Raw genomic sequence first — 22,799 nt, 5'->3', positions numbered from 1 at the left:
TTAAGTTTCATTGTGTAGTTGTTGTTGTGTTCACACCTGAGGACATGTTGTTGCCTGCAGAGGATCGTAAAGTCGTTGTGCAGTTTGATGGACGTTAAGTCTCTGATGTGAAAACAAAAGCTGAGTGAATCATGTGAGTGTTGAACGGCTGAATACGACCTGATGAGGTTCACAGGAGGGGAAGTGAAAATGTCCAGAAACTCCCAGATATTCAGTTTACTTTCACGTGATACATCAGGTCAACACAGAACTACCAGAAAAATATGTAAAATAACAAAATGAGACACAAACTAAACCACAAAACTACAAAAATAACTACAAAACATGGAAAACAATCAAAATGTGATGCAGAACAACCAAAAAAAAAGACATCAAACGGCTAAAATTAAATGCAAAAGAAAAACAAATTTGACAAAAGCAATAAGACAAAACCACCAAAACGAGGCACAAAGTAATGACACAAAGACATAAAATGAATTAAACTGAATGCAAACAACCACAAAAATGACCAAAATATGACACAAAACAACCACAAAATGACATAAAGCGACCAAAATAAGTGAACAGCCAAAAAACAGCCAAAATTAAATACAAATGACGACATAAACCAGCAAAATGTGACACAAAACAACTAGAAAAACAGTCTGAACGGCCAAACTTAAACACAAACCAACCACAGGAAGTCATAAAATAACCAAAATGTGACAAAACAACAATGAAAGATGTAAAGTTACCGAAATTAAATCTAAAAAAACACACAAAATATATAAAACTACCAAAATGCGACATAAAACAACCACAAAAAGAGGTAAAACAGCTAAAAGGAGACAAACTAGCCATGAAAAGACGTAAAACAACCGCACAAAGAGGTAAACCTCTACGTAAAACACAAATTAAACACACAAAGATGTGAAACAAAACAAATTCAATGCAAATGGACACATAAACCAGCAAAATGTGACACAAAATAACCAGAAAAACAAACTTAACAACCAAATTAAAACAAAAAAACTGCCAAGACGCCTTCAGGACACCTGAATGTTTCCTTCTAGAGCTGCTTAAAGAACAAAGATCTGCTGGAAACTGGAGGTTCAGATTTAGAAAGAACCACAAAAATATATAAAATAACAAAATGAGACACAAACTAGACCACAAAACTACAAAACTAACCACAAAAACATGTAAAAGACCAAAAAAAATGCACAAAACAGCTAAAACAAGACACAAGCTAAGGGGACGAATATGAAAAATGACCTAAATTAAGTGTAAAGAAACACAAAAACAACCAAAATGTGACACAAAACAACCACAAGAGATGAGACACACATTAATCACAGCTTAAATGTGATGTAGAACCACCACAAAAAGACACAAAACAACTAAAATGAGACAAAAACTGAGCACACAAAGATAGAAAACAACCAAAATGTGACCCAGAACAACCGTACAGTGATATAAACTGATATAACCTGATATAAAATGACTAAAAGAACCTAAGTTTAGTGCGGATGACTACAAAAACAACCAAAAAAATGACAAAACCAAGACAATCAGAAGAAGTCCTGGTTCGTCTTTCTGGCTCTACGTCACATTTTAGTTGTTTTTGTTGTTTACATTTAATTTGGGTTATTTTACGTCTTTGTTCGTCACATTTTAGTCGCTTTATGACTGACTGTGGTTGTTTTGTGTCTCTTTAGTTTGTTTTGTGTCACAGTTTGTTTATGTGTTCATTTTCATTTAATTTTGGTTCTTTAATGTCTCTCTGTGTTTAATTTGTGTCACACTTTGGTTGTTTCACATCTTTTTGTGTTTGTTTTCACACTTTGTGGTGAGTTTGGTGTCATTTGCACTGAATTTTGGTCATTTGACACCTTTTGTCTGCTTAGTTTTTATGTCATTTTGGCTGTTTCATGTCTTTTCTTGGTTCTTCTGCGTCACATTTTGCTTGTTTAATGTCTTTTTGTGTAGTTTGTGTCTCTTTAAAGATGTTTTATGTCCTTTTGTGCTTGTTTTGTGTTTCATTTTGGTTGTTTTACCTCTTGTTGTGGTCTTTTTTTTAAACTTTATGGTCATTTGCATTTAATGTTGGTCCTTTTACACATTTTGCCTGCGTGGCTTGTGTGTCATTTTGGTCATTTTATGTCTTTTCTTGGTTGTTTTGTGTCACACTTTGGTTGTTTTGCATCTTTTTGTGGTGAGTTTGTGTTAATCTTCATTTAATTTTGGTCATTTTCCATCATTTTAGCGTTCTTCTGCACCACATTTAGGTTATTTTACATCTCTTTGTGGTGGTTTTACCTCCTCCGTCTGTATTTGGTTTGATGGTTTCTGTTTCAGCTTAATTTTAACAACACAACTTTAAAATCCCCTCGTTGTGTTTCTACAGTAACTTCCTCCTGAACCACATGTTTGAGAGTCACAACCAGAAGCATCTAAACTCTTATTTCTCGGTTCAGGTTATTAAAAGACTGTTAATATGTGGATTCATTAGAAGAAATTGAAAGAAATCAACCAAAGTCTCAACCTGAGGCAACAGAATCACTTCAAGTTGTTGTTTTAAGATTTAATAGTATTTTTCTTCAAACTAAAAGTTTTTCTGGAATTTTAACTTGGACTGATTAAGAAAATTACAGGAATGTTCACCAGAATAACTCTATTTTGAAATAATTAACCACTGTAGAGGAGTGCATGATCAGCAAACATAGAAATGAACTTGGAACAGTTTTGTAACATCTTGGATGGGATTCTGATCTGGATTTTTACTGTATATGTTATAATTATTATTATATTCATCATACAGAGTTTTGTGCTGCTGATATTGAAAGAAATCTAAATAAATTAACAACTTACAATGTCCCAAATGAAGTTAAATCCTGATCATTCATTGATTTTTAGAGGCACATTATTTTTATTGCACTTTCAGATGTGAATAAATAGTTGTTTCATTTTCACTTCCATGTTCATTCCTGTTAAATCGGCATCGAAATATGACCTAAAATAATCTTCACCTGAATTCAGAGCATCTGTTGGAAGCTAAATATACATTAAACTCAACCTAATAGAGACTACAATTAACAGATGTTCCCTAAACGCCTCACTAGTCTGCATCAGTTACTGCAGATAAATATAATAAGAAAAGAGCAAAATAAGGAGTTTTAAATTCACATTTACCTGAAACCAGGGGAGTTTATTTACCTGGACGGTTCTCTCTAAGCTTTAAAACATGTACAGTCCATCATTTTCAGTTCATTGAGAGAAACTTGTGATTCATATCCGTTAACTCTGCAGCTCCACGGCTTCTTTCTTCTTTTACTTCTCTAGTTTACTGTCAACATGTGGAGCTGCAGGTCAACAAACCTTCTTTAAACAAACTGAAATCACAGTAAATGATGTGTCAGACAGACTTCTGTTGTCGTCACAGAAAATGAGTTTTAAATTGAGACTAACCATCATAATTCTGATGTTCAGATGACGTATCTGCCCGAATTCTGACCTCCAACAGTTTCTAGTGGAAATCCTCTGAGCTGTGGTTTATTCTAAACTGATCCTCTGTCAGTTTGTTGTTGACTCGTCTCGGTTCTGTCTGCAGCTCGGCCTCAAACTTCCTGCAGCCGCTCGTCAAACCGGTGATTAGCGTGTTTAGCATCGTGTTTGGTGTAATTAGAGCAACGCTTAGTTTCAGCCTCAGCACCAACATATTTCAAGTCTGATCAGATCCATCTTTGTTTCTCTGGACTTCAAGCAAACGAGGTTCAGCTGAAGAAGAAACCCGTTTAAAGTCTTAGATTGGTGCAGATTTGTACTTTAGCAGAAACGTAGCTTGTTAAAGCTTTACCAACTAATACTAGCATGTTTCTGTCTTGCTACCATGTTACCAACCAGTAGGTTTCTAGCTTGCTAAGGAGTTAGTAGCCAACATCATCATCATGTTTCTGGCTCACTAGTTTTTTGCCATCTGGAACTTTTTTTCTTGCTAGCATGTTAGTGTCAGTATAAAACGCTACCAGACCAGAAACCTGCTAGTTGGCAACATGCTAGCAAGACAGAAACATGCTAGTTTTAGTTGGTAAAGCCTTAGAAAAAGCAGAGATATGCTAATTTTACAGACTCCCGGCTATATTAGTCAGCAAAACACTACCAAACCAGAAACATAGTAGTTGGCAAAATGCTAGCATTTAGAAACATGCTAATGTTAGTTGCTGACTCCCTAGTTAGCTAGAAACATGTGTATGTTGATCAGCAACATGCTACCAAGTCAGAAACATAGTAGTTGCCAACATGCTAGCATTTAGAAACATTCTAATGATAGCAACACGTGAGTAGGCCAGCAACTTGCAACAGCACGTGCTAGAAAGCCAGAAACATGCTAACTGGCAACATCTTAGCAAGCCATGAACATATTAATATTAACTGGTAAAGCCTTAGAAAGCCAGGAAGATGCTAATGTTAGTTACAGACTCCCTCGTTAGCAAGAAACATGCTAGAGTTAGTCAGCAACATATTAACAAGCCAGAAACATAGTCGTTGGCCACATGCTAGTATTTAGCATGTGACCAGCTACACGTGGCTAGCTAGGGAGGGCAGTAACTAACATGCTAATGTTAGTTACTGACTCCTTAGCTAGCCAGAGCCATGTCAATGTTAGTCAGGAAAATGCTACCAAGTCAGAAACGTAGTAGTTGGCAACATGCTAGCATTCAGAGACATACTAGTTAATTGGCAACACATGAGTAGGCCAGCAACTTGCTATTGATAGTTGGCAACATGCTAGTAAGACAGAAAAATGGTAATGTTAGGTTGTGATGCCATATAAATCTAGAAACATGCTGCTGTTAGTTTGTCAACAAACATGCTAGCAAGATATAAAAAGTTCCACAAACATTAGCATGTTTCAGGCTATCTATGGTGTTCTACTGTATCTCAGTACACAGGGTGATGTGGACGTATCTTTAGTGGTTTTTTATAGGTTAGCTAGCTGGCTAACGACCATTCACAACACAAACACGTGGATAATTCTGTTAGCTGCACCTGAAGCTGTTTGGCTGCCGTCAGAATGCTACAGGAATGATAAGTTGTGTGTTTTAGAGATTGTTGTTGAAAGTTTCATCTGGGCGGTCGATGGTTTGTCTGGTGAGCAGGTCGAACCGTTAACCCGGTTTTCTGTGAACTGGGTCAAAGCTGCCGATGAACCGACTCAACCTGCAGCTCGTTTGGTTCCAAGAATCGCTTCAATCTCGTTTTGTTTTCGGCTGCAGCAGTAGATTCATGACTTTCTTCCTAACGAGGTCCAGACAGCAGGAACTCTCTGAGGGAATATCAGGGATTACATGATGCTAGTTTTTTTTATTGTTGCACATTTCTGAGTTTTTCATGTGTAGAAGCAGCTGCTGTGAACAGTATCTTCTGGTTTGTTTTCGAAGTTTTTAAGAAGAGGCCTAATAATTTAACTGAAACCTCGTGTACGTTCTCAGCGGTTTCTTCTGCTTTTCATTCAGCTGCAGCTCTACGTGGCTCCGTGGTATTTCTAAATTTAGCCAGCCTTGGTTTCTTCTTGCTGTTTTCCAGCCAGAAGTTCATAAACGCTTTGTCATGTTTACAACCTCCCATCCAGAATTCAGAGTCCCAGAGAGCCTCCGAGGCTCCAGCAGGGCATTTAAAGCTGCTCTGGCTCTTAAAGGTTTTTTTCTTTTGGGTCCTGCTAGCGTGTTCTGTGCGATGTATGTTGTTCCTCCGTGCCGCAGAGAAAACACGAGACACGGTTAGAGTACATGACATGTTTGTTAGAAGTCACACAGCGAAGCTCATTCCTGTTACATGTTTGTTAAAAAATTCATTGCTAATGTTAGCCTGTAGCTTCCTACCAAATCAGGAAAATGCTAATGGTAGCAACAACAAAACATGTTAGTAATCCAGGAACATGCTAACTTTAGCCGGTAAGTCCCAAGAAAACCAGAAACATGCAAATTTTAGTTGGTAACATGTTATTAAACAAAAACATGCTAATGTTAGTTAGCGACATGTTGGAAAACCAGGACCAGGCTAACAGTTGTAATTAGCTGATGACATGCTAGTAAATGAAGAACAAGTTCTTAACAAAGAAACATGCTAATGTTGGTTGGTAACGTGTTTTTAAACAGGAAATTGTTTATATTAGTAGCATGTATTTAAACAGAAACAAGCTAATCTTAGTTTGGTGACAGGTTATTAAACAGGAACATGCTAATGTTAGCAGCTAGCAGGTTATTAAACAGGAACATGCTAATGTTAGCAGCTAGCAGGTTATTAAACAGGAACATGCTAATGCTAGTTGGTAAAGTGTTTTCAAACAGGAACATGCTAATGCTAGTTTGCTAACAGGTTTTCCTACAGAGGTATTTTTGTATATTTGAATGTTTTCGGTCATGGTTGTTTTATAAACTCTGTGTTGGGTTCTCCGGCTGTTCCTCTCTCTGCTCGGTTCTCCGGCTGTTCCTCTCATCGTTCGGTTCTCCGGCTGTTCCTCTCATCGTTCGGTTCTCCGGCTGTTCCTCTTGTTGTTCTTCCTGCCTCTGCTCTGTTTACTCTAGAAAAACCCTCCATCTGGTTTTCAGGCGGCTGTTTGCCAGAAAGTGTTTCTCTGTGCGGATCGAGTTCCTCCCAGTCTGGCACACTTACTGGTGGACCAGTAACCCAGTTGTGGAGAAACTGGGTCGCTGCATCGAGCTGAACTCACTTCCAGCCGGATCCTCATGGATTTATTGGACAGTTACAGTGAGGAGAGGCGTTCAGGTCCCGCAGGATTTTCCATAAACGTGACGCAGGACAGGAGCTGGTGGTTAACTGGTCCCAGGACTGGAGGGAATGAAGAGTTTCTGGTTCCATCGCTGCTGGTTTAAATAAAAACACCGAGAAAAGAGGAAGAAACACAATAAATCAGCTTTTATTGGACGTTTGTAGGTTTTTATGAAATAAGTAGGTAAATAAATGTGTAAATGTCTTTTATAAAATCAGGTCATGGTTGATTCCATATCCAGAAACAGAAAGTATGAAAACCTTTAGGGAATGTGTGCAGCTTCCTGTTGATGTGATGTCACTTCCTGTTTACTAGTTCAGGTGTTAATTTAAAGAACATTTTCAGTTCGTATGGAAATCACTCAACTACAAAACTATAGTAAGAAAGAAGAAAAGCTTTTTGTGTTTGACTGAGGTGGAAAGTTGTTTTTTTGGTTTTTTTTTTTTAAAGGCAAATATTCCAAGAAACCTCCATAAAAATGAAAGATGCAGGATTTTTTAAATCGTATTACTGATTAAAATTTTTTTCTTTTTTGGTAAGACCAGGTAAAAAATGTTTGTTAATAACTTTTTTTTACGCAACTCATGAAACATATATATTTAAGTATTTTTGGGGAAAAAAAGGCCCTTAAATTTGAATTAAATAAAAACAGATTTTCTCTTATTTTCCATGTGTTTATATTTTTTAAATAACTTACATTGGACTTTTAGAATTATGTATTAACTTAATAATTATTAATACCGTTGCAATAAATTTAATAAATTGGAAATATTTTTTTAAACAATTGAAAAGAGAAAGAAATTTCCAAACTCTCCCTTTTAAAAGGCATTCAACTAATAAAATAAAAAAATAAAAGTGCATCAGAAACTTCAAAAGTGTGTTTTTACACGACAAATATCATAAATATTTATAATAAAGTCAGTTTAATGTTTTTAATTATTGTGTCTAAGAATTTAATTGGAATAAATTTAATTGATTTAACTGAAACAAGATATTTAATTTGTTTGTGCACGTTTTAGTTGAAAATAAATTTAAAAAAATGAAAAAATAATTTCAAAAACATACGGAAAAGCTGAAACATGGAAATGTTTAATTTAATAATAATTTATTCTGGATAAATTGTCATTGAATCAACGAAGTGTGAAGCTCATTTTTGTAAATATTGCTAAAATGGGACCACATGGTTTGAAAATGTCAGTTTATTTAAACTGATCTGGATGAAATGTGTTGAATTTTACAGCTGAATAATGACTAATATGTATGTTTATGTATTTTTGTACTTTATTGACCAGATTATGGACAGAAATGAGCTGATAATTATAAAACCATTCATAAATGAAACTAAAATGTCCAGAATATAATAATATGCAGACAATATAAATGAGTTCATAGAAATGTGATAGAATTCAGGGTTTTGCTGATACTTTCTCCTCCAGAGACGTTTTTCTCCTCAGTTTTCAGTCTCTTATCTGCAGATCTGAGTGAAATCCAGCTGCTGTTCCTCCAGATGTGGGCTGATCTCTGCTCTCTGATTGGTTCCCGGCCCTCCTCCAGCTCCAGACTGGGTTTACTGGTTTCTGGTTGTAATCCTCCATCAGCTTAGAGGCTTCATGGTGTCTGTTTGTGTCTGCAGATCCAGAATCCGTCGTCATGGGGAAAGGCTGCCTGACAGCGAGCAAGTACTTCCTGTTCCTCTTCAACCTCATCTTCTTTGTGAGTATTTTACCTTCAGACTGCTTCACAGGATTTAGTGTAGAATAATGATCATTTTACTTTATTTAAAACACTACTACTACTAGTTAAACCTCACTATGGGCTCATTCTTCCTCACTTTAGGCTCTTTAAGCTCGTTTTAGGACAGTTTTTCCTCACCGAGGGTTGATTTTACGTCAGTGTGGATAATTTTTCTCCAATGTGGTTTATTTTTCTACAACAGTTCACTCTGAATTTTTCTCACCTGATTCTTGTTTGCAGCTGAACGAATCCTGACTTTCAGGTTCTACCATAGAGCTCAAAGTTATTTGTTTTTTTCACAGAATCTGGTTCATGCAAACACTCAATTTTTGGCAATTTTTTTAATATTTCAGTGATTTTGATCAAATATCATAATTCTAAACTCAGATTTTATTTATTTATCCAACAGAAAATCACAATTGAGTTGAAGGACTGTTGGAAAGTAGAAAATCCAAAACTTTTTTACATTTTTATTTCATGTTATTTTATTTAAACAAGTTGCTTTTCAAACCCAGCAGCAGGTTTTATGTTCAGACAGTTTCTATGAGTTTGTTTTTCTCCTCGTTGTTATTTAATGCAGAATATTAAGTTTCTGACAGATTTAAGCTCAGATTTGTTTAGTTTCTCCGGTAGAAGCAGCAGCTCACATATAATTCATCCAAGGACCGTTAGATCCGATGATTCTTCCTGTTTGTGGCTGATTAAAAGTCATTTCAGTGATTTCTTTAAAAATCAAAGAGATAAAACAGTCTGAGCTTCTCTGCTGCTCTTTTTATTTATTCATTTTTCCCTCTGATGACTCAGGAAATGTTTGATTTGGAATAAAGGAAATAATATTTTATTTAAGTTCTTTAGTTATTTACCTTTCAGGCAGCTTAAACTGATTTAACATTAAAATAAATCAAACTAAAACCAATTTAACAAGCAGTAAATTTAAATAACATTAAAACAGAAGCAGATACCTGCGACCAGACAGCGATCGATCAATACTGATTATTGATGATCAGAGAGACCAGCAGCTGATATTTAGATCTGATGAACATCTATAGAAAAAAATCATGATGAATTTTGTTCAAATGTCCTTTTGATTTTGTTTGTTTTTATGTTTAGTTGAAAGAAAACGTTCCAACATTTATCCCTCAGAGCTGATTGGCTGTTAGCGATGACATGTAGCCAATCAGAGAGCGGTGGGCGGGACATCGCCGAGAATTAAATTTATTTAATCTGGAATCAGTTAAAAATAAAAACAGAAAAGATACACAAACAATTCATCTGTTAAATTGTCCACATAAAATCTTGTTTAGTTGAATTATTTTTTATTATTTATGACGTTATGATTTTTAAAAATATTCTGTTGTTTTTAAAGAATTATTCTTTTTTTTAAAACTAAAATCTTGACTGAATTTTTCATTTTTTTACAGAATCTGGTTTGCGCAAGAACTTAATATTTGACCTTTTTTTTTTTTACATTTATCAGTGATTTTGATGAAATATTCTGATTTTAAACTCGGGTTTTATTTATTTATTGAACAAATGAGTTGAAGGACTGCTGGAAAGTAGAAAATCCAAAGATTCCTTCTGGTTTTATAGTTTCTGGCTGATAAATAGTGGAGTTTTTTTATTTAATTTACTTTTTACAGTGTAAAGTGCTTCATAAATAAAATAAATTAATATCAAACTCCAGACTTCAGCTGTGATTCAGTTTTTTTTTTCTGTTTTTCGTCGACTGAATCTGAGTTTTCTGATAAATTTTCTTTCTCACTCGTGATTCTCTGATTAATCATCAACCTGGAAATGTTTCTAGTTCATCCAGAAATAAAAACTATTGAATCTTAATAAATCAGAGACGTTTCCAGAATGATCAATAATCAGATGAATTGCGACTGAATAAAGAAAATTGTCAGAAAACTTTGATTCAGTCGACGTAAAAACATTCAGAAAACTGATCAAACTTCTGCTCCTCAGCTGGAATCTGTTGTTTAGTTTCACTTCAGTTTTATTTATTACGTAAATTATGGGATGCAGAGTTTGTTGAAGGCAGAAAAACAACAAAAACTCTTCTTTTTTAGATGTTTCTTAATGAATCTCTGCTTCTAGTCTGGATGTTTAGTTTTTTTAGTTTCTTTGTTATCACTGATTGTGTTTTAAAACCACAGAATCTTTATTTCTTCCTCTCAGTCGACGTTTTTTCATTTCTTCTGCTCTGGTTGAATCTGTGACAGTTTTAATTACAGATCCAGTGTTTGTGTCCCAGTTTAGTAAAATGAAATCTGTGATCTTAAAGCTTCTTAACAGACTGATGTCCAGAGTTTCTGCTGCACCGGATCAGATCAGAGAAAAGGATTCAGATTAAATGTTGTCATTGTTGGAATTTAAAACTGCATGTGTTCGATATGAACTCAAAAATAAACATTTAAACCTGCAGAAGAACAAAAAGAAAAACAAACAGAGAGATAATATCTTGTAAATATGAGACTAAATGAGCAGGAAATTTAATTCTTCAGTAATTTAATAATATTTGTCTGTACATCCAATAATAATCAGCAAAAAGGAGCAGCGTTTTTTGTCTTGTTTTTGTCATTTTGTGTCTTGTTTTTGTCATTTTCTCTTATTTTTGTCGTTTTCTGTCTCGTTTTTGTCGTTTTCTGTCTCGTTTTTGTTGTTTTGTCTCGTTTTTGTCATTTTCTGTCTCGTTTTTGTCATTTTCTCTCATTTTTGTTGCTTTGTGTAATGATTTTGTCGTTTTGTGTCTCATTTTTGTCGTTTTGTGTCTTGTTTTTGACGTTTTCTGTCTCGTTTTTGTCGTTTTGTGTCTCATTTTTTCATTTTGTGTCTCTTTTTTGTCGTTTTGTGTCTAAACTCTTTGGTTTGAAGTTTAGTTTCACTTTATGTTTGCAGATTTAAGCTTCTTTTCACTGAGATTTGATCTTTCTCAGCATCTTCTAAAGCTAAAGTTCCCAGAGTTCCTGCAGGTTTTCAGCTCTGAGGTGAAGACAGGAAGCTGATAATTTATCTCCTGACTGGATGTTTGCTTTGGATGCTGGTCGTCTTGCTGCAGAATGAATTTAGTCCCGATGGGCTGAAAAGAACTGGAAATATTTCCAGAACAGATTCTGAGGAACCAACTTTCTGTCAGACTTCTGATCCTGTTTTCTCGTGTTTGTGTCCATCAGCTGTTCGGCGCCGTTGTCATGGGCTTCGGACTCTGGCTGCTGCTGGACAATCAGAGCTTCATCGTGGTTCTGAGTGAGTTAAACCGCTTTAATGTCCGTTTGTCTCCAGTAAAGTCCGTTTTCTGTTGAGCACAATGAATGGTGAATGTTTCCAGAGGAGTTTTTTTACGCTGATCTGAAACACAAAACAAACGGAGCAACAGAAAACAGAAAACAGGCCGAGACAAAGAAGAAGAAGAAACAGGCGGCTCATAGAATTTATTATTTCACTGTTTAAACCATTAAAACAGAGACAGGGACAAACTAATCCTGCATAAAGAACCATAATGTCTGAAAAAGAAAAGAAATCAGTTTATTTGTTAAAACTTGTCATTAAAAACAAGTTTAAATCTACAAAACCTGAACTTTTCAGTGTAATTTATCACATTTAACTGCTATTTTTCATGCTAATGTCCTTTAAAATATGTCTTATTCAATATTTATGAAACTAAACAGTAAATTTTAAATCTCAATATGTTTAAAGAAGTTAGTTTTTTAAACACTTTCACCAAGAAATCTGTTTATTTACTGAACCTATTCGTCAGATTCTTTAACTTCAAACCTTTCAGTGTAATTTACCACATTTTAACAGCTAAACCAAAAATAAAACTTGTTTCAGTTTTTATTTGAACTGTCTTTAACCAAAACCAGCCATTAACTGAAACACGCTGCTTCTGCTACGTTGCTAAGCTAGGTTAGCTGAGCTAGGCTAGTTAGCTTTTAGAAGGACTATTTTTTCCTCCGCTATGATTTAAGATTCAGCTCAAGTCTTATTTATGTTTGGTTAATTTATTACCTAAATCCATGAAATCATGTTTATTTTATTAGTAAATCAGGTTTTATCCATGCTAACAGGATGCTAATGGGATGCTAACAGGATGCTAACAGGACACTAACAGGACGCTAACAGGATGCTAACAGGATGCTAACAGGACGCTAACAGGATGCTAATGGGATGCTAACAGGATGCTAACGGGATGCTAGTGGGATGCTAACAGGATGCTAACAGGACGCTAACAGGACGCTAACAGGATGCTAATGGGATGCTAACAGGATGCTAACGGGACGCTAACAGGATGCTAACAGGATGCTAACAGGACGCTAACAGGATGCTAATGGGATGCTAACAGGATGCTAACAGGATGCTAACGGGATGCTTAACACCCCACATGTTTGGTCAAAGCTGGGTAACAACTTTTCTTGTAGAAAAGCTTTCAGTTTTTCTTAAAATATGTATAAATTCTGATTACAAGGAGAGAAAACTTTGATTTGATGATTGAGTTTGATTTCTACAATCAGATAAATAATTTCAGCTGTTTTTATTTGCTAGCAGCACAGAAACACAACATTTTTGTTGTTTTTCCCCCCAATTCTGTGTCTGAATAATTTTAGACTCAATAATTGAGACAGAATAACTTGCTGTGAGTCTGAATCTGTTTCTGTTTGACAGATGATTTATTTTTTCCTGCTGAAGAAAAACACAGTAATTATTTAGTCAGACTGAGCAGAATCACACTTTCTGACATCTTCCAATAAAAAGTAAACAGAGAAACACATGTTTTGGTGGCAAATCAGCATAAAAATGTCACAAAAAGTAGAAAACAGACATAAATAATAAACTGCAGTGATTAAACCTGGCTGTCAGCCGTAGCTAAAGCTAGTTTAGCCCATTTTTCATGTTTGTTTTGAAACAAAATCAAGCTATAATCACAATCGGTCTTCTTGTATTTTGCCATAAAATTTGGCCTTAGCTGCAGCTCATTTAGCCACTTTTTCTGTTTTCTTATTTAAAAAAATCTGTTTTGCTGCTGCAGTATATTAAATGTTGAAATTATCACACAACTACAATCGTAGCTGAATATTAAACCATAGTTGAGGAGAAATTCGCTCCAGATGAAATAGTCCTTTTCAACTAACAAGCTAACTAGCTTAGCTGACCTAGCTTAGCTCAGCTAAGAAGCACAGACAGAACATGATTTGTTGTGGTTAGAGACAATGTATATATAAAAACTTAGTAAAGTTAGTGAAAATATTATTTTTGATGTCTTATTTTGTCAAAAAAACTGTTGAGATTGAATCTTTGTACACTCAAAACTGTTTGAACGTGGGTAAGTTAATGCTAACCATTGATTTTAGCTAAAGTTAATTTAGAAGTTTTATCTGTTTCTTGAACTTTGGAAACTAAAAAGTGATGCTCTAGCAGCTTAAAAATGTAATTTTTCACACATATATAGGACCGCTGCTGAATTATAGTGGCAGACAAAAGTAGCACCACATAAAATAGTCCTTCTAAATGCTAACTAGCCTAGCTGACCTAGCCTAGCTTAGCTTAGCTTAGCGGAGGAGCAGTAACGGCTGTCTCTGCAGGTTTGATGCAACGTGATTTATTGTTTGTAAGGAAAAACTGAAATGTGTATTTAAAGTTAAAGTTCTGTGACTTGTTTTGACATCTTCTATTTATGACACAGAAGATGTAGAAAATAAAACAGCAGGAAAACATCATAGAAACAGGAAACTGACATTAAAAACAAAGAAAAACTCATTTTTTTGAGATTGAATTCATCACGAACAAATAAAACAGCAGCTGAATCTTTAATCATAGTGAAGGAAAAAAGTAGCAGCACATATAATAGTCTTCTAAAAGCTAACTAGCCTAGCACAGCTGTTTGATGCTACATGATTTGTTGTGGTGAATCACGCTGCTAAAATATAATTAATGGGTTTAAAGTTTTCCTTTGGGTTTCATAACTTCTACAACATTCAGATAAAATAGACTTCTAAAAGTTAACTAGCCTAGCCCACCTAGCCTAGCTTAGTGGAATAGCAGTAGCAGCTGTCTCTGCATCTTTTAAGGCAACATGATTTGTTGTTTATGAAGGAAAAACTTAAATGTGTATTTAAAGTCTTCTTTTATGTTTTTTTAAGGTAAGGTTCTGTGAATCTTTTATCACAGTGAAGGAAAAAAGTAGCACCACATATAATAGTCCTTCTGAAAGCTAACTAAGCTAACACAGCTAACCTAGCTTAGCAGCAACAGCTGTCTGTGTAGCATTTGATGCTATGAGTAGTTGTGGTGAATCATGCAGCTAAGACAAAATATAATTAATGTGTTTAAAGTTTTCTTTTGGGTTTTATGAGGTAATTTCTACAAGCTAACTAGCCTAGCTCACCTAGCCTATCTTAGTAGAGTGTCTGGCAACAAGTCTGACTCTAACGTTCTGATTTGTTGAGCACATTTAAATGTATACGTCATACGTATAAGACATATAGAAGTAGTATTTTTTTTGTTTTTTTACAAGGTTTTTTCTTAAAGTTTAATTTATTAAGCTAATTCATTAGCTTCACTGGACAAAAACTGAAACAAATAGAACAGTTTTTGTTTGCAGATGTTTCATTTTCCATCGAGAGCAGCATCTAAAGTTGCCATTTTATGTTTTATATCAAACTCCTGAGTGAATAAAGTAAAGTTTCTGTTAAGTCCGTTGACTTAAAGCCTTCAGACTGCAGGTTTTCTCTCAGTATTTTGGCTGCAGTATCTTTAGCGATGTAGTTTATGTCCAGCTGATAACAGAATTCCTCGGGTGAATCAGTCACAGTGACCTGCTGAAGGCCGACATTCACATTAAAGAGAAGCTGGAGGTCTGTTTGTCGTCACTTTAACTCACATCCAACACATCGCCTTCATGTTGTGTCTGTCTGCCGTCTGGATTCTGTTTAAAGAAGAAATTCCTTCTTTTTCCTGCTTGTTTTCCATCCTGTCGTCGGCCGGATTAAAGGAACAGATCCACATTTTTAGGAACGTGTTTGTTAAGTTTTAAGTGGAAAAAACTCACATTTACTGTTAGTCTGTTTTTACTGTGGTTTTGGTCCAAACTAGCAAGAATTTAAAGACTAAGATGTTTAAAATTAGATCAGAATCAGAAGCATTTGAGTGATTCCTGAGGGGAAATAGTTACCATTACAGTTTAAGCTCCAGTTCAAGTCTTAGAAATGTAAACAGTAGGAATAAATATAAGATGAACTAACGAATGTGGCTGAAAAATATAAACATAGGTTGAAAAGTATGAACAATTTCAATCTAAGATTTGGTTATTTTTCCAGACTGAACTATATATCGCATGTGAAACGTTTGTAAAAAAGCTGAAAGTGAATATTTTTTCTGTTTCTACACTTACTATCTGCAATAAAAAACAAACTTTCTAGAGAAAAACATGCCTTTTAAACTGGTTTTAGGGTTCAGAATTTCAGAAATTCGCTGGTTTTGGTTGATTTTTTTGTCAATGTTCTTAAGAAACATTTTTTTTCCACTAAAAAATATTGTTTCCTTGACTGAAAAAAGTTTAAAAATTCAGCAAAAAAATCCCTCAAATTTCTGAAAATTTGCAAAACCTTCAGGAACAAAATTCCAATAATTCCTTAAAAATTTCTTTTAAATAAAATCCCACAAATTTGGCAAAAAAAAATCTTGTAAATATTTTTTTTTTTTAAAAATCAATAAAAATCTTTCAGAAAATCCTAAAAATATCTAAAGTGATTCCATATATATCAGTAAAACTTCTACTATTTTCTTTAAGAACATTCACATAAAAATCAACCAAAATCCAGCGAAATTTGCTGAATGTTCTTCAACTTTTTTTAAAAACATCTCTTTTTTCCACCAAAAATGTGGAAGTTTTCATTGTGAAAATATTTTTTCCCACATTGTCAAACTTTAAAACGTGTCAGTTTGACCCGTAGGACGACACGAGGGTTAAAGAAGTAGTCGTGGAAACGTGGATGTTTTATTGTTCCGTCCATCAACCCCCGACCTCATTGTCACTTTTTACAGTTTTAACTTTAGTTTTGTGGAAACTAACATGAACTTTACAACAACAATGAAGCATGTTCTCATTAAAAGACTAAAACTAAACCCTCCCCAGCTGTAGAAACGGTATTTCCTGCTTGTTGTTGAGTCTAACTTTCTGTAGCGTTGCAGCAGCAGCAGCTCGTCTCAGCGACATAAAGGGCGATTTAAGCGAGGACAGAGCGTTTAGCAGCAGGATAGAGGCTCAGTGAACGAACACAGAGCGTCACTGAGGCGGTTTGTGCAGCTCAGCAGGTGTTTTCTCTCAGACACTGACTTCTTTCTGCTCGGCCAGCATCAGCATGCATCACATCACCGCCCTACTCATCACTATCGGCCCGCCGAGCCGTACGGGTTAACGCTTGGCACAGTTTAGCTTTGTGTCGCACATAAATGACACGTATTGATGCAGCGGCTCAGTGGCCCGTTATGAAGAATCAATGAGCCGCCTGGTGCAGAAGCATGAAATCAGATGAAAACGCTGACGTCCAGAATCCTCCTGCCGTCACAGTTTCCACCTGATGATGGTTAACCCTCTAAACTTCAGTCTGAAGTCCTGCAGCTCTATAGAACCAGAACCAGATGAAGAAGGAACTCAGAAATGTCTTCTCATGCTAAAAGTCAAGATATAATAAACATTTCTGTCATTATTTATTTTATAAAACCTGATGTTAAAACACTAAAACATGGATTCTCCACATGTAGATATTTAACCGTTTACAGTTTTAACTTTACGTTTTCCTGCAGTTCAGCTGAAAACTCAGATTTTTGCCATGTTATTGTTGGTCACAGCTGAGTCGGTGAAGGTTTCTCTGTTCCACTGAGGAGTGAAGAATTTTTAGTTTTTCACAGAATCTGGTTTCATCAAACTATTTATTTTTGATGAATTTTTAAATGTATTTTGAAACAATTATGATGAAATATCTTGATTTTGATTTTTCCTAATTTTTAATCTTGAATTTCCCTCAGGATTAATAAAGTATCCATCCATCCATCCATCCATCCATCGGTTAATTCAATGACTGTCAAAAAAGACGTGGAAAATTCAGTTCAGTTTTATGTGTTTAGTGCAGATTTCCAACATGTCATCTCAGCATAGTGAGTAGAGACCTTATGAAGGATGAATGGAACTGAAAACCCAACAATCCAAAGCGTCTTTGGATTCCCAATGAGTGATGGTGGGAAAGAACGAAAAAAAACCTCCAACAGAACCAGGCTGAGGGAAGGCAGATATCTGCCTCGACTGGTCGGGTCGGGTGAAAATCTGATGATTCTGTCTGTTTTTATATTTTCTGGCTGATAAATGGAGTCATTTAGTGGTTTTTATGAATATAAATGTGCCTTTCAAACATTCTGGTGAACATTTTTCACAGATTAACGCTTATTTTAGATCAGAGGCCACAAACAGACCAGTAGAATCAGAATAGAATAACCAATTAATAACTTTGGTTTAGTGCAAAAAGTACAGTTCTGACAATGTTCACATTTAAGGAATTATATTTTTACTAAACATCATGAATGACCTGAAATTTCTTTAGAAAAATAAGTTCAGTTTCATCAACATTCAGCCTCAGTTTATCATTTCCACATTACAGCTTCCAGATCACAGAGTGTCTACAAAGGAACACAACATTTAGTCATCTGGAACTGAACCATGGAGGATTTTACTTTATGATCAAAACCACAAAAGTCAGACAAAAAAAGACAAAGAACAACAAATACAAGACAAATTATTACAAAAATGAGATACAGAACGACAAAAGAACAATGAACAATCTAGTATTTATGATCTAAACAACCTGTTGAGGTCTAGAAATAATTTTAAATTTATAGTTTTAGTTTTACTAATTTACAGTTAATTTTCAATTCAATTCAATTCAATTCAATTCAATTTTATTTATATAGTGCCAATTACAGTCAAATTGTCTCGAGAAGCTTTACAGAACCCATATGCCTGAACCCCCAGAGCAGCCCTAAGAAGACAGTGGCAGGAAAACACCCTTTTAACAGGGAAAAAACCTCGAGCAGAACCTGGTTCTAATGTGGGGGGAACCATCTGCTGCTGGCCGGGTGGGTTGAGAGGAACAGAAGAGGTAGAGAGGTAGAGATAGAGGGATAGAGATAGAGGGATAGAGGTAGAGGGGAAGAGGTAGAGAGGTAGAGGGATAGAGGTAGAGAGGTAGAGATAGAGGGATAGAGATAGAGGGATAGAGGTAGAGGGGAAGAGGTAGAGGGGAAGAGGTAGAGAGGTAGAGGGATAGAGGTAGAGGGATAGAGGTAGAGGGATAGAGGTAGAGAGGTAGAGGTAGAGGGATAGAGGTAGAGAGGTAGAGGTAGAGGGGAAGAGGTAGAGATAGAGGGATAGAGATAGAGGGATAGAGGTAGAGGGGAAGAGGTAGAGGGGTAGAGGTAGAGGTAGAGATAGAGGGATAGAGGGGTAGAGATAGAGAGGTGGGGGGACACAAGGACCATAAAACACAGTATAATACATGCATGATAAGACAGATGATACATGCAAAGTACAACTAACATGGAAACTAATTATAGTTTACTGCTATGGTGTATGGCTCTGACATTAAATATACTACATATATAGCTGGTGGTAAATTCAAAAATATGTAGATGAGCAAATCAAGTATAGTGAGGGCAATGCAGAGTAGATTGGTGGAAATGGGCAGCTGGAGGTGGGAGAACAACCACACATCTGAAGCATCCAGCTCTGGGACCAGGGACACTCGGAGAAAGGACACAGAAAGAAACAGAGTGAATGTAATGCAATAATGGTACATATAGTAAATACATAGGTAGTTAGAGAAGGGCTCAGTGCATCCAGAGAGGTTCCCCAGCAGTCTAGGCCTATAGCAGCATAACTAGGGGCAAACTAAAGGGACGTCAAGAGGGGAAGTCAGTCAGTCTTAATGTCTTCTCTGTATGTTTTACCCTCATATGTCTGACCGCCCTGCTTTAAATAAAACATATTAATTCAGTAAATTCATCTCTGACTCTTCCTCTGAATGTTTGCTGGAAACCAGATGAAAATAAAACCAGAATCTGAGACGATTAAAATGTTTTCTGTTCTGTCTGAACCCCGTCGTCTCTAACTCTGGTTTAACTCTGGTTCCTCTGGTCTAACTCTGGTTCCTCTGGTTCCTCCTCAGATAACTCCACGGCGGTGAAGGTCTCCTGCTACATCCTGATTGGGGTTGGAGCTTTCTCCATGCTGCTGGGCTTCCTGGGATGTCTGGGTGCCATCTATGAGATCCGCTGTCTGCTGGGTCTGGTGAGTCCAGGTTCTGGTCTCAGGTTCTTCTAAGGTTCTGGTCTGAGGTCCAGAAACATCTGGAATCAGAGCTGCCTTCTTTGTGGCGATTTTGCATTGTTTTGTAGTACTTTTGCTGATTTGCTGTTTTTGTTTCATGTTTTTTCTGCAGAATGAGAGTTTTTAGTTGTGATTCTTTAAGTTTTTGAGAAAACTTTGAGTTGATCTGAAGTTTATGGTTAAAAAGAGTTTCAAACCAATCAGTGATCAGATCGTCTGAGTGGATAAAAGAGCAGAAAAAGACAAAAGGTTTAAATAAAAACTAAAAGCTGAAGGGCAGAATATGCTTTAGATCAGAGTTTATGGATGAATCAGGAATCTGTCTCCAGTTTCATTTTACAGCCAGACAATTTAAAATCTGCTGAACTTTATTAGAAACAGTTTAAAAGTGACATTTTCCAGCCTGAACAACCTGCAGCTGGAGGAACTTTAATTCTTCACCTAACAGTCTGGTTCTTCCTCCTCCTCTTCCTCAGTACTTCACCTGCCTCCTCCTCATCCTCATCGCTCAGATCACTGCTGGAGCTCTGATGTACTTCCAGAAGGACACGGTGAGAAGACCACCACGATGATGATTCTTCTTCTTCTCCTTCACCTTCTTCTTCTTCTTCTTCTTCTTCACCTTCTTCTCCTTCTTCTTCTTCCTCTCCACTGTTGTTTAAAACCTCCTAAACTAATCTTCTGAGGAGACAAACTGGAGTTTTGGCGCCTCCTGCTGGTGAACATCAGCTGCAGCACAAACTGCTGTGAAGCTTCTGTTTGTGTTTTATGTTTGATCTTCTTATATCTTGTATTATTCAAGCCTTTGTTTAAAACACTACAAATAGAAAAGAATCATCTTTGGAGGTTAGATATGAATTAATCAATTATTAATTAGTTAAAATAATAAACTGACCAATGAACTGTTGATGTTTACGGTGGAAAAAGGCCTAAAACTGGTCTGAAAAGGTCCAGTAAGTCATTAAATGAAAGTGTTCAGTTACATTTTCAGTGTATATTTGAGCTCCACGTGAAGATCAGATCACATTTAATGACCAGTAAATGTCTCTTCTAATGTTTCTCACTCAGGTTTTTCTGAAAGTATTCGTTGCATTTTTCTGTATTAGTTCAGTAAAAGCACAAACTCAGATCCAGCTGCAGGTCTGAAGAATCAACAAGTCTCTGTTTGTTTTATCTGGAAGCTTCGCTGAGTTTTCTGCCAAACTGAGGCTCGGTTCAAATCTGGACTCATGGAGAGAAACGTTCCTGGTTTCTGCTGGTCTGGATCCTTCCAGGGGTTTTCTTTGGCTCCTTGAAGCTCTGAGGATCACAGAAACCTGATGTTGCACATCTGGATCCAAAGTTTCACATTTAAAACATTCATGGCTCCTGAAGAAGTGTTATATTTTTATTCAGGAAAAGAAAAACATCTGGATGCAGTAGAAATGTAACATCTCACAGTAATCAGATTACTTCTGAGTAGAACCGTAGATGATGTCAGATTAGATTCAGGCTCCACAGCAGGAACTCAATGAAACTAAAGACTTTATTACTGAGGAAACCATGAATTTCTGCTCACATTCTTCACATTATTCAGTGGTTGTGCTGCTCTTTCTTTTTCTTTAAACATCATAATGGTTCTGTTGGGTTCAGCTCAGACTCTCACTGTCCAGCTCCTGGTTCCACTCAGTTCTAGTGGAGAAGCTCTTGATGTTGTTTGGATGTTCTCCTGCTGGAATATTCCTCCTCTTCTAGCTTTTTGTCAGCCAGTATTTTAGTTTATCCTCAGACATTAATGCTGCATCTAGAAATATCATCTGTCAGGACTATGCATCTACTGTGGTAGTCCTGGTCAGGTTCTCACCAAACATCTGGACTCCATCTGAGTCCAACTCATTGATCTTCATCTGACCAAAGAATGTTCTCCAACATCCATCAGGCTTCTTCTCATGTTCTTCAGCAAACTTTCATCTGGAAGTTTAGTTCTGAGCAGCAACCAGGTTTAGTTCTGGTCCTCCATCCATAGAGGTTGATGTTCTGAAGGTTCCTTCACACTGTCTGAGCTTCACACTAACTCTGGTTTCCATGGAGAACCCCTGAGCCAAGTCTGAAGCAGCTGCCATCTGTTTTTACAGCTGGATGGAGAAAGTAGTTCACTGTCGGTGGAGTCATTTTAGGAGCTCTGATTAGTGGAACTATGACTCCTTCTAGACCTCCTCATTAGTGGTACTATGACTCCTTCTAGAACTCCTGATTAGTGGAAGTATGACTCCTTCTATACCTCCTGATTAGTGGAACTATGACTCCTTCTAGACCTCCTGATTAGTGCTACTATGACTCCTTCTACACCTCCTGATTAGTGGTACTGTGACTCCTCGTAGACCTCCTGATTAGTGGTACTATGACTCCTTCTAGACCTCCTGATTAGTGGTACTATGACTCCTTCTAGACCTCCTGATTAGTGGTTCTATGACTCCTTCTAGACCTCCTGATTAGTGGTACTATGACTCCTCCTAGATCTCCTGATTAGTGGTACTATGACTCCTTCTAGACCTCCTGATTAGTGGTACTATGACTCCTTCTAGAGCTCCTGATTAGTGGTACTATGACTCCTTCTAGACCTCCTGATTAGTGGTACTATGACTCCTTCTAGAAGCTCCTGATTAGTGGAACTATGACTCCTTCTATACCTCCTGATCAGTGGTACTATGACTCCTTCTAGACTTCCTGATTAGTGGTACTATGACTCCTTCTAGACTTCCTGATTAGTAGTACTATGACTCCTTCTAGACCTCCTGATTAGTGGTACTATGACTCCTTCTAGACCTCCTGATTAGTGGTACTATGACTCCTTCTAGACCACCTGATTCCTGCTGACTCTGTGCTTCACTGGTTTTTAGTTGCTCACTGATCTTCCTGGATCTTTTTCCATCTTTGTCA

General features: G+C 36.5%; 1 protein-coding gene across 1 annotated transcript in view; it reads left to right on the top strand.

Annotated features, from left to right (window-relative positions):
* Positions 1 to 22,799, top strand: part of LOC111578656 (CD82 antigen-like) — a 40,417-nt gene that overhangs the window by 13,498 nt on the left and 4,120 nt on the right. The window contains exons 2-5 of the mRNA XM_023285572.3: positions 8,406 to 8,485; positions 11,680 to 11,752; positions 19,720 to 19,841; positions 20,357 to 20,431. Coding sequence (XP_023141340.1) covers positions 8,423 to 8,485; positions 11,680 to 11,752; positions 19,720 to 19,841; positions 20,357 to 20,431 — 333 coding nt within the window. The 5' untranslated portion in view covers positions 8,406 to 8,422. The remainder of the gene's footprint in view (positions 1 to 8,405; positions 8,486 to 11,679; positions 11,753 to 19,719; positions 19,842 to 20,356; positions 20,432 to 22,799) is intronic.

The sequence above is a fragment of the Amphiprion ocellaris genome, chromosome 1 (genome assembly GCF_022539595.1).
Source record: "Amphiprion ocellaris isolate individual 3 ecotype Okinawa chromosome 1, ASM2253959v1, whole genome shotgun sequence".
In the NCBI taxonomy this organism is placed as follows: domain Eukaryota; kingdom Metazoa; phylum Chordata; class Actinopteri; family Pomacentridae; genus Amphiprion; species Amphiprion ocellaris.
This window is presented reverse-complemented; position numbering and strand designations above follow the sequence as displayed.